Source organism: Tinamus guttatus, unplaced genomic scaffold (assembly GCF_059628265.1).
Source record: "Tinamus guttatus ecotype Peru unplaced genomic scaffold, ASM5962826v1 Tinamus_guttatus_pri_ptg000169l, whole genome shotgun sequence".
Taxonomy (NCBI): Eukaryota; Metazoa; Chordata; class Aves; order Tinamiformes; family Tinamidae; genus Tinamus; species Tinamus guttatus.
The window spans coordinates 3,004,375-3,017,284 of record NW_028288703.1 but is presented as its reverse complement, the minus strand read 5'-3'; the positions used below and the strand labels follow the sequence as shown (position 1 = coordinate 3,017,284).

At 34.6% G+C, this 12,910-nt stretch overlaps 1 protein-coding gene across 1 annotated transcript in view; it reads right to left on the bottom strand.

Moving 5' to 3' along the window:
- CENPP (centromere protein P) overlaps positions 1 to 12,910 on the bottom strand; it is a 114,901-nt gene that overhangs the window by 101,911 nt on the left and 80 nt on the right. The window contains exons 2-6 of the mRNA XM_010212285.2: positions 12,025 to 12,179; positions 11,384 to 11,541; positions 10,952 to 11,040; positions 8,479 to 8,567; positions 3,232 to 3,328 (exon numbers count right to left, since the gene is read on the bottom strand). Of these exons, the coding sequence (XP_010210587.2) occupies positions 3,232 to 3,328; positions 8,479 to 8,567; positions 10,952 to 11,040; positions 11,384 to 11,541; positions 12,025 to 12,161 (570 nt within the window). The 5' untranslated portion in view covers positions 12,162 to 12,179. The remainder of the gene's footprint in view (positions 1 to 3,231; positions 3,329 to 8,478; positions 8,568 to 10,951; positions 11,041 to 11,383; positions 11,542 to 12,024; positions 12,180 to 12,910) is intronic.

Sequence of the window (12,910 nt, the reverse complement as noted above, 5' to 3'; positions counted from 1 at the left end):
TCTTCCTAATACCTCTCTATGAAAATAGTGCATCTGTGAAAGTGTACAACTATTTGCCCATTTGCCATACACACACAGATGATTTAAAACCTAACCACCACCACAAAAGACTTAATACTTTTAAAAAGTTTTGTTTTTTGAAAAAAGTACAAAAAAATCAACAGTAACATCAATGTAGTTGTCTGAATATTTTATGAGCAAACAAGAATGGACAAGTGGTATCTTCTGAGATTCTTGTATAGACAGTAAATTAGCTGATATAATTAGCTAGAAATTGAGCAAAGTAAACTAAGCCAGCAAAACATAATTCAGAAAGGCTTCAGTATGCAGGAATTTTTGCCTTCTATCTTTGTGACCAACACTTTTATCAAGCTGAATGTACATTACCCTATTTTTTTCCTATTACTTTTTTCTGTTCTGTATTTCCAATAAATCTTGTTTTTTTTCTTGTTTATCAAGATCGGCTTCAACAATCTGCTCTCACTACAATGCAAATATACTTTAACTACTCAGTTTCAGAGAAGACTAAAGGCGTGTCTAGCTCAGACTATATTTGTAGTTGTAAATCTATTTTGCACAGATACTGCATTGCCACAATAAACACTATCAAGACCTTGCATATAAGTAATGTTATACAAGAATCAGAGACTTAAAATACAAAACTTACGGGTCTTACGGGACATGCCAAAATCCATTTAAAGCACTATCAGAGGAGCAGCACTGGAGGGTAGCCATGGTAAAGAAACACACCTGTCAAAGCACAGTGTCAAGAAGTATATAGTGTAGTGCACACAATGCTTCCAAGTCAACTTTGTTCTACCCATAGTTACTTAAACCTGCAACAATATGACATAAAGATTCCATATTGTGGTTTTTTTTTTGAAAAAAATAAATGTTGTCTGTGAATATTTACAAGGTAAGTTCATTCATCTGTTTTAATACATATTAAGAGTACTCTGCTAGTCACTTTCACACAACTTACCATGATATATTCAGTTACTAATACATGTGTACTCTTTAGCAATCTGGTTTTGAATGCATTTTGAGTTGTGAGATTTGATCTTTGAACTCTTTGTTAACACTCCTCAAAAGGTCTTTTCTTTGTGTATGAAATTATATTACTGATGCTGCCAGAAACAAGCAGGCATAAAACCTCTTCTTAGGCTGATACTCAATCAAATATGAAATATTGTCCCTAACTGATTGGCCTTCCTCAACAGCATCTTTTTCTATACAGATAAGCAACTTTATAAACCATATTGCTAAGACTGAGATAAACTTTTATTATACAATGAGTCTTCAGTGAGCACTTCTTCTCATATCTTTTTGTCACGAAAACCATGTCATTCTTTCAATCTGGTTGATTAGTTTATAGTAGAAATTAAGCCACTGCAAAACACGTAAGAACCTACCAAAGTCAAGAGAAAAGCAGTTTTCAACTTCATATTTCTACTGAAAAGCAAAGTAGTGCAATTTGCCAGTATTTGCAGAGTTACTCTGACTCTACAACTCTGAATGCAGTTTCACAGGACACAACAGCAATAGTAAAGATGTACCTTTGACAACAAATGTTTATATCACATGTAATTTTGACTACAGACAGAAGTACAAAACGTTGAGGATTCTGAAATATGTCAATGGCACCCTGTTACATTGCAGTCGCAAAAAGCAAATAATGAGAGAAGGAGCATCATGCCATGCATATAACAGATGAGACAGAAATCTTTTAAGTAAGTTTGGTGTGTTTATACAGAAATGTATTACAAGAAAAGATTACTAAGTACGTAAAAAAGTGACATACTACATATTTGATTTAGTACAGTCAAGAGTGTTAGTAAACAATTACCATCATGATTATTACCTCACTAGCTAATGTTGTGGATCTATTGAAAAATATTGCTAAGATACTTAGAATAACCTTTGTGTGTGCTGCAATTGGAAGTTTTCATTAAAAGAGGAAAACACCTGCTGTTTACTCAAAGTGTGAGCAAGCTCATAGACTACAAAAGCATGTAAGAATGTTTCTAAAGATGCTCCAGCCAAGAAAATGAAACTGTACACCTGCAAGGTATGCTCCAACACATTTTCTTTGTTTTTTTTTTATGGGAATGTAATGGGATCATAATAATTTACAACATTTTCATAATATTTTTCAAGGACACTGCCTTTGGCATTAGTCTTCTAGTGAATTCAGGTCACTTCTTTCTCAGGCAAGATACCAAATTATCATCATCTTATTACCTATATGCCTTTTCCAATGCAAACACATGTCAGTAATGCAATCTAAAATACAAAGCTATCCTTTCATTTAATGGAGTTTGTGATGTTCAATTATTTTTCTAATTAGATGCTTGCTACTTTTAAAATCCTTACCTGTATGTACAAATATATAATTTTTAAAAGTACATAGCATTACATACAGTATTTTAACTACACTTGCAAGAGCTGAGACTCCTAAAGTGATTGCAATGATTGAACATTACTGTTACTTATTTTCCTTAAAGGATCATCAATACAAAAGCACAAATAAGTTAAGATTTCTTGTCTAAAACAGGTGAATCTAACTATATTACCTAAAACATTTTATTTGGAAAATTCTGTCTTTGAAATAAGTCAGGTCTTATGTGTTTATGGTATCTCAAAAATACTTAGAGCAGAGTAAGTACATTAATAAGTGGATCTGGCAGCAAATCAGATATAGGAGCAATTTCCATCAACTAATTTGTCATGCGTATCTATTTTCAAAGCCTAGGCTCACAGTAAAGGCATATTCATCATATATCATGTTCTGTGTTGGTAAGACTACAATATTTTTTAGCTGAGGAATACTCACTTTAACAACAGCACAAGGGCAAAGCAAATGACAAATAATGATAATTTAGAATAAATTCAATTATTATTTTCCAGTTGAGTGTAAGGAATAGTTTACTTCCTGTTCAAGTAAAGTCTTTCAGAACTATATGTGCAGTCTCCCAAAAACAAGCTGTTACACTTTTCAAATAGACAGATCTAGTCCATCAAAAGACCTGTCTCCCTCCTCCACATAAAAGCCCCATATATTCACTTCTCTCATCCTGACAGGAACATGAGCAACAGCATAATAAAAATCAATCTTATTGCACTACTCGAAGGGATTATACTACTCCTCTGAAGAATACAACCTTTACCTTTGTTCCTGACTTAAGGAGTTCATTGAGAACAGTAAAGTTTTAAAGGATTGACAGACACTACCTTGAAATGCAGGAAAGTACGTCTACGATGTTCACACCACTCAGCATAAGATGAAAGGCTTCTGAAAAATGTCAAAAGATTTCCACGTTCTTCAATGCTGCAGAATAAAAATGTCTTTTATCGCAAGCAATACTAATTTAAAGTATCAATTCTAAAGCCTTAAATTTGCATTCCCCTCCCAATGCAAGTCATGTATATATAGTATTAATCAAAGGAGGAAAATGAGTCAGAACAGACCATTAATTAAAACACATTAGAGAAAGCAAGAGAGGAGCTGGTGGGGTGTGTCTCTTAAGAAAAAGGAACAAAACTCTATTCTTCAAAAACCTAATGATGTATTAGATTGCGTATGGGATTAGGGCAGAGAAGGGAAATGAGAGAATACAGGAAAAAGAATTTGCTAGATAACAAACCATCTATCCAGCATTGCAGATGGAAGGGAGCAGGAACACTTGCACGGGATGTGCTAAGAACAATTATTTTGGCTAAGAATGCAAAAATACACAAAAGCCAAGAAAACAACTATGAGTATCAAGACACCTGAAGATTCTTTAATCACAAGGATGACAAATCTTCATATCATTGTTGATATGAAGCTACAGTCAAATGAAGCAGACCATTAGATATTGTCAAAAGACACCTGACAAAAGACAGCTTTGAAAATAGAAAGATTTATTTCAGTTACTAACACAGGATTTTATAAATTTACATCTCTTCCCCGGAAAGATCTTGAAGATGCTTGACATATACTCAGAAATATTTCAGAAAATTACAGAAGACCTTAAACCAGATATAGACTTTTTTTACATTTTCAAAACACCTGACAGGAGAAACCTAAAGCTATTAATACAGAATAGTTGGAAGAATGTATTACCAAGTCATTTCCGCAGTTCAAGGAAGAACTTCCTCTTGGATCCAAATTTGCTTATTGTACAAGAATGGCAACTCCAACATATTGCATAAACTGGGAAAAATTATGTGAAGTTCATTCAGATACTGAAAACGTAAAAAGCCAAACATGTTTTATCCTAGCCTGGAAAGAACAGCCTCACTAAAGGAAGTTACCAAAGCTAGTCACAACTGCCAGAAAGAGCAGGCCAAGACAAAAAAAATTAAAAAAAAAGTACCGACAACACAGTTAAAACCGAGTGCCTCAATGGAGTAGATGAATAGTGATTTACAATAGCTGACTAGCTTTATGTTCTGAACAGCTTTTTTTCAACCACTAGTAATTGGGCATATAAAAAAAAAATGTAAAAGCCATACATATTATAGTAAAAATCCAGACATAATAAAGACTGCCCAGATCTCACTGACTAGTGAACATAATTCTAAACATATTGCAGTACGCCCTTTAAAATCTACAGTGTGAAAGGGGACAATACAGAATTGTTATGGAGCTACACACTTGAAGAAAAAAAAAAAGTGGCAATTTCGATGAGGATGCACTTTTACACAATTTGAAAGACCACCATGAAACAGAGGATAAGGAGAGGTATCTTAAGCAACTGACAGTTTTAACTGTTAGTCATCTACTATTTTAGCATTATGTTTCAGTTTATTTTTATTTCTTCTTTCATCTAGGCAATACAACAGATGAAGATTTTTATGACAAGATCACTAAAGAGAGAGAGAGAGAGAGAATTTGGGCTAAAAAGTTCAAAGAATCAGTTATCAGTGTAAAAGGCAGCCTGCAAAAGGCATAGGCACGTTCTGAAGAGGAGGAAACTACAATGAGTATCAAAACTGCTAAACTAGAAGTTTATGCTAATGAAGTATAATCAGACACACACTCAGGAGCTACAAAGACACATCAAGCAAATTTTAAGATCCATGCAAAAGGGTAAAGACAAGAAGTAAAAGAATCACCAATGAAAGACAAAGACCACTAATTCTTGGCTCCTGATGAATTTCAAAGTCATTGGGCAGTAAGGCCCTTTTCACCTCCCATCTGTAAGTGACTGAGTGACTTTAACAGCACTGCTAATGTCTAACTTGAGAATAAAAAATGACATTCCTGAACTGCACAACTGTATGATAGAATGGTATTTTTAATACTTTAAGAAAAGCAGACAAGAAAAATATCTGGCATTGGGGTTTCTTGGATCAAGTGGACCAGTTGACTAGAACCAAACAGCAAATTACATTAACACAGGCAAGAGATTATTCTGAATTGTACTGCAGAATATAAAAATCTATTTAGGCAGAGAGTTCTGTTTCAAAACAGATAATTTTTAAAGGAGAGACACAAGGTTATGCTTCAGACTTGTTATGCTTCAGTATATACTTCTCTTATGTACAGACACAATGCTGGCTAAATTTAATCTAGCACATTGGATTCAGTGCTTAGAAGGAGACAAAAAAACTGTTTAAATGTAGATACACACACACACATATATATATAAATGCTGTCTGCATTGTCAAAGGAAAAAAAATAGTACCTAAAAACTTCACTTCAAATAAGTCTCTCCTAGAATGTAAACTTCTCCTAGATTAACGATATTGGGTCTAGATAACGTAAATTCCTATTTAGCCAAAATTAGCCTAATTCCACAGCAGTACTGTTATTGCTTTTAAAAGCTGAAGACATATGCATGTTAAACTTTAAGCCTCTTCAGCCTGTTTTTGGAAATAATTCAACATTACAAAATGTCACTGGAGTGTAAAGGGGAAAAAAAAATCCACTAGGAGTGGAAAATACTGATTCCAAAGCTGACATCCATTTAACAGGGGAGTTATCCAAAAACAGCAAAAACATTCTGTGGCTATGTATCAGGTTAAAAATCACATGCTCCTACCCAAATGCTATTTCAGTTTTACAAAGCTTTAGCAACAGCAACACAATACAAAAAGTATGTTACAAAACACACAAACAAACAAAAATCACCTTTTGTTTATTTTACAAACTCATCTTGTAAAGAATATGCTCCTTTGGCTATTTTGAGATAGGAAATATATTTTAACTTGGTGCAGTAAGATGGACTTCTTGCACTAGGGCTTAAAACTAAGGAATGATTCCTACAGCTGTGCATGTTCCCCTCATTTCCAAGATACTTAACCCACAGAATGTTTAATGTAAAGCGAACATTTCACAAATCCTTCACTCTGACTTAAATTACTACTTAAATTTTAAGTAGTAAAAAGTAGGAGCCGTTCTCAAAATACCCCAAAAACACTTTCTGGTTTGATTACATAATAATGCAATAGTTAACTATCCCAATCAAGTAAAAGGAAACCAAATTTAAAAGAAAGATTACCAACAGGATTTTTACAGCAGTACTCAAAGGTAGAAACACACCACTAGTGATAACGATGCAAAAGGGGACTCGAGTAAAGTTTAAAAACAAGAACAAATATTGTGATTCCATTTGTGTAAAATTTTATTACAACATGTTTAAAGAATTGTATGCCTTTTAAAAATACATATTATATATTGCAACAAGTACCTGTTCAAAAATTAACTGATTTGCTTCCTTTAACAATGTGTTTTTCAAATGTTCTAAAATTACTATTTTCTTCCAAAGCAGCATGGGCTTTGGAATTACAGCTGTCTGCCAAGTTTTCAGTTCTTGTGCTATTAAAGTCCTCCTATGAAAATTTAAACTAAAAAACAGAATGCTGAGAAGGAGCAGGGGGGAAGAAAACAGGCCACCAGAGAAAACCAAACAGAACAAGACAATGGATTTGGCAAGGCTGGGCCATGAGGCAAAAAAAAACTGAACAGGGAATTGACAGAAGAAAACAAACTGACAGGCTCGGAAAAATGGGGAGGCTGAAAAGAAGAACACAGAAACAGAGCAGATTCAGTTAGCCAGGGAATGGAAAGGCAAGGAGGGAGGGAAGAGCTGGGAACCAAGATTCTGAGAGTAACTGATAAAGTAAAAGGGTTAGCTGGGCAAAGACTGAAACTGGACATGAAAAGAGGGAACTGTGACTTAAAGTAAGAAATTGAAACTAGCTAAATAAGGGGACTGAGAAAGAGAGAGCCGTAAAGAGAGATCTTGTAGTCCAATTGAACCTACCTAATGGTGGGTTGGTGTCAAAACAGACACTACCAACATCACCCCACTCTGGCCACATAGCTTATGACTTAGATGCGCACTAAATCTCATAAAGTTACAAGACAAGTCAAATCTAGAAGACATATCCAACTGATTGAAGGTATGGGGATGGAAAGAAGGGGTTGGCATATTACTTTTTCAGTGAAATGACTAGGCTGATTCTTGTAGTTTCGCAAGTATGTATATACTGATGCAAAGATAATACATGGTTCATGCAAATACTTGCTAAGGAAAGGATAGAATTGCTTTTTTAGTTATAGCATGTCTTAAATCGTCCTATGCACCTTATGAAAACTTCAGCTTACTCCAAAACCCTTCTGTCACAAAATAATTGTGAAACACTGGGTCATTTTCTCTTCTAAATTCTGTTTCTCGGTGCTTGGTCAAATAGTATTCCGAGTGATCCCTCTAACTTTAGTAGCAGAGATTTGTGTGGATATACTAAACCTTTCCTCTTTCTGAAGAAAAATTCAGCTTTCAGTACAAGCAAACCAAGTCAGAGATAATATGACAGACCTTTTCCCTGCCGCCCCATTTGCCTTCCTCCTCTCTCCCCTAAAAGTCATTTAAAGAACAAAATTAAAATTACAAGTCAACTACCTAGCACTAATTAATAAATAATAGAATTGTTCTTAGAGTACCTTTCTAGCAGATTTTGCAGTGGAATACCAAAGATGAAGGAAATTAGTTGACCATTATTCATCCTGTGTATCAAAAGGAGATGATGCCTCCCAGAAAATAATTTTAAAAATATATAGTAGCAGGCTTGAGTTTTAGTATGTATGTTTTCTTAAGCCCCTGCACAAACACACCATCCCATTTTTTTAATCAATATTATCATTACCTACTGTTTTCCAAACATTCGTGAAAATTTCTGAGGCAAGGAGAGAAAATGGGGTGGTGAGCAACTAGAATACATTGTCATCAAAACAGCAAAAACCTTGCTTTTGTTTAACACAAAGGCATTACAGTCCCTTCAAGGTTGAAAAACTACATTCGTTTCAACATCCCTCCCAAAGGAGAGGAAGCATTTAGATAGTAACATGTTACAAGCTCTAAGCAAAGCAAACAACTCGGTATGAAAAGCTCAATATTGTCTTTAGTATCAGATAACCTATGAAATAACTTTTCTTAAAAAACAAACAACAGCAAGAAAATCTCAGATCAACTAAATCTCTGCACTTACCTGGACACAAACTTGCTTACACCTGAATATTCCCCAGATTCCGTTATAATGTTGAGATCAGTAATAACAGTGGACACACTCTCTTTGTTCTGGATTAGAGAAATAACAATGTATGTCAAAGAAATTTCTTTAATAAAGAAAAAAAAAAGCAGATAAAATTATAGGCAAATGATGGTATTTGAAGAAAAAAAAAAACTCTTAAAATAACATCCTTTGAAGTAGAGTTCATCTCAACATTTTATTTCATTCTAACAGTATTCTGTTCTATCTGTATTATCCAGGGAAGGAGATCTCTGGAATAATGCTAGAACTACTCTACACCAGATAATACACCAATTGAAAGGAAAACTTATACACATGAAGATCATCTACTTCCTTCCACGTAGCTTTTACTTCTTTAATCAAAGTTGCTTCTCATTTTCCAATACAACCCCTAGGTGCCATTTAAAGCAGAAAAGTCAAATATAATAATGTTTCCTCCAAAAAGCAGAAAAACATTGTCCTAAGTTTAAAAAAAAAAAAAAGACTTCTTTCATTTCACTTCTTTTATTTCACAATCTCCAGTTTTATGTCAAATTCTTTTTTTTTTTACAGTTATATTTTACAGTAATATTTTTTTACAGTAATAGCCATGAACAATAAGTACCTGCAGGACAATACAAAGTTAAAATATTTCCAAAGTAAAATACCTAAGAAGCTATAAAAAAAAAGGGTGTTCAAATAGTAGAAATGAAACCACAAAATAACTCAATTATTTTTATTACACATTTTTGAACACAACAAACCACTTACGTCATCCAAAAGTGAATGAAAATTTTTAAAACCACAGCTTGAAGGCCACAGCAAATGTTTTACTTTCTATTGGAGATGTCATATTTGTTTTCCTATGCCTAGTCACTATGAGCAAACACGAGGAGCAACACACAGGGAAAAAGCTTAATGGACAAGCTGGGCTCAATACCAAGTGCACCACAGCAATCCATGGTACTGGTTGGACAGCAGCACTGCTAACATTGCCATCAATAAAGATGGAAAAAGCGAGCCAAGACACTACAGAATAAAGTGGATTGAGTAAGCAACATCAGGAAAAGTCATTTAAATCCAGAGCAAGAGATGCAGGAGTTGTGAAGCAGCTGCTAGCAGTTAGAAAAAGAGGGTCCCCTATAGATGAATTCTAGCATATAGACTATGGGGTCAAGTAAAAATAAAAGAAAAGCTTATGAAAAGAAAGCAACTATTATTTGAGTGACTACTTTCTCAATAGACTTGTTTGGTCAGATTATCAAGCTAATTGATTGTGCCCTCTCCTAATACCCAAAGACAATTGCTGCCAAACATTTGCTGCCAAACAATAGTTAACTCTGGAATACAAAATGTATGCTAGTCTCTCACTATGCCAAAACTAAAAACAACAGGTTGTTTTTTATAACTCTATTCAAATCATTTAAGTTTCCACTGAAATTTTTGGTTTATCTGCTTGTGGGGGCAGGAGGGGTTATATTTGAAATAAATGGTTTATTTCAACAGCAAAGTATTACAGTTTTACACATTAAGTAGATAAGTACTGCCATCTAGTGGTACATGATTCTTTGAGGACAAACTTACATATTTTAAATAAACTTAATTTCAAATTATTCATCTTTGTTCCCTTACACAAAAATTATAGTGCAGTCCTCATTCTGCAGAAGCATGTAAGTGGCAGATAAAGAGTAATGCAAGTCTCACGACTGATTGAGGCTACTTCCAGGCTCAAAGTTAAATGCAGTTTTATATAAGCAAATCCTAAAATCGTAGCACCAGTACCACAAATCTCAAATCACACTTTGACTTAAGTGGCTGCAGAATAACCTCCTTCAACCGAGCTTTTGCAGTCAGGAATTGTGTAGTCCATATGTGACCTCCTAAATATTAATTATCTAAATTCACAATAGCTTTTCTTAAGATTAGGAAGGACACCTTTCTATAGTCATGCAGTTTTAAATAGTATTAATTCCAATCATTGGCCATTTGCAATCTGCATTTAAAACTAGAGCTGCAAAGAGTTGAAAGTTAAAAACATTATAATAATTTTGAGTACTTGTTTTCCACTGTTCATCATTTTAGATTCTGTACCAAGAAGCCAGATTAAAAGCCTTTCTTCGCAAAACGTCTGCAATCACTAGTTAACTTCTGTACTGTCCCTGTGACATAATGGTTAGTCATACTTACCAAGCAAGCATGATGCTAAACAAATCAAAAAAAAAATCAAAAATCAACAAACAAAACAACAGCTGTTCAGGTTTACTATGCTATAGTTTATTTTTTTTTCCTCTCAGTTCCTTCAAGACCAAAGGGAGGAAGTAAATTTTCTTTACAATATTCCTTACGTGGAATAAATACTTTTTAATTTCAATTAAAGAAACAAATATTAACAGTTATCCATTTGAGGTTTTTGTTAGTTTGCTTGTTATTTTAAACATACATTGCTCGTTACCTTTATTTCAAGAAGCTGAAATTCCAATTGAAAAGGCAGGGAGTGGCAATTTCCTGCTAACCTGTGCTTCTGTATTGTTCTGCTTCCAGCTGTTACAAATGAAAGCAACAAAATGTTTGATTAATCCTTGATTATTGCATTTCTTCTATTAGTCACAGTTAAAGTACCAATAAATACAAAGATATAATAGTTATAAACCATGAAACAAAGTGGAACATGTTAAGAAAAAAGGCTAATTTCATGGTAGCCTTTCACTTTCTTTTGCTTAGTAGTATGCAAAGCACTATACTTATGTGAAAATTTTATCAAGAGAGATAATTACTTGGTACTTTTTTTTCCTGCTTATACTGAAAGCTAAATTACAAGATACATCTACAAGTTTAATAACAGAATGCTTGGTAGAACATCATTGCCAAGTAGAAAAATACTTACTTTTTTCCACAGTTTTCTTGGAATGCCTTGTAAACCAAATACCAGTAAACTTCATTAAAAATGAGAGGTCTGTTTCTAGGCTTTCAAGTTGAGCTTTCAGGTCTGATGGAGATTCATGTTCCTTCAGCTCTCCCTGAAATTCTCTTTGGAATGACTTGCTATAATCAAAAACAACAACAACATCAAAACAGCAAAAGACTCACTTATAAGGGCATGTTTTATCATACCAGTACAACAATACCATTAAAGTAAAAGGAGTTTGGAATGTTTTCAGACCCAAATTGATTTTCAGAGAGTCACTTCCAAATAAACAATTCCTTAGTCTAGAGCTAGTGAAACTACTAGTCCCCCCAGTCCTTCCCTGCCTTTTTTTTTTTCATCTTTTTAAGGATGAAGATATTATCGCTGAGCTGTTCTGACTGCTATGAGTGTCTGAAAAAAAGTAAACTATTTATTTATTATTTATATTCCTTTAGCATATATTATTTTTTTCTTAAATAAGTTCTGCATTATATTAAGCACTGTCAAAATAACACAGGCAAAAACCCAACTGCCACAAAGTTGGAGCAGAAGCCTAACCTAATAAAAGAAACATTGAAAAGAAATATTAATATTAATCCAGGATATTAGAAGACTCATACATTGACGTAACTATCTCCTCATCAGAATAAAATGTGGATTCTTGTTGTATGTCTTCATACTTTTCAGTCAACATTTGAATTTCTTCTTCCAATGATCGAATTTCATCTTCATAAACTTGATATATATTCTCCTCCATTTTTCAGGATTATTGTTACTAGATAAAACAAAAGTATTATACTTGTTAAGTTTAAAAAAATCAACTTTAAAAAACATTTTTTATCCAAGCAATTAAAGAACACACAGATAATAATATAATTTTTTTCTCTCCCTCCTCTACTTAAAATAAGCCAGTTTGCACACATTTTATACCTTTTGAAAACTAAAAAATTGATAGGAAGAGTTGTTAAATATTCCAGGGGGCTTAGGCAAATGCAGCAGTTCTATGAAAAGAATCACAAGATTCCATTTACTATCAAGGATTAAATGAACGTATAAATCTCAATCCTCAACAGCTAAAATCCTCCAGAATTTGTACACACAGCTCAGGAACTATCACCAAACTAAAATCAAGATTAGGCTAGAAGGCAATGTTTGATGCGTCCCCCTGGATTTCTTTACCTGAGAATATACTGCAGAAAAATTTAACTGCAATCAGGAGTATTACTTCAAATTTCAAACGGGCGCCACAGGCAAGGACTGCCCCAACGGCGCGCTCGCGCCCCCTCCCACTAACGGTCGCGCCCCCTCTCCCCCCGCCCCGCTCCCCCACTAACGGTCGCGCCCCTTCTCTCCCCCGACTCCCCCACTAACGGTCGCGCCCCCTCTCCGCTGCTCCCCCACTAACGGTCGCGCGCCCTCTCCCCCCCCCACTCTCCCACTCACGGTAGCGCTCGCGTTTCGACACCGCCTCCCTAGCGGCCGCGCTCCTTTCCCTCCCCTTCCCCC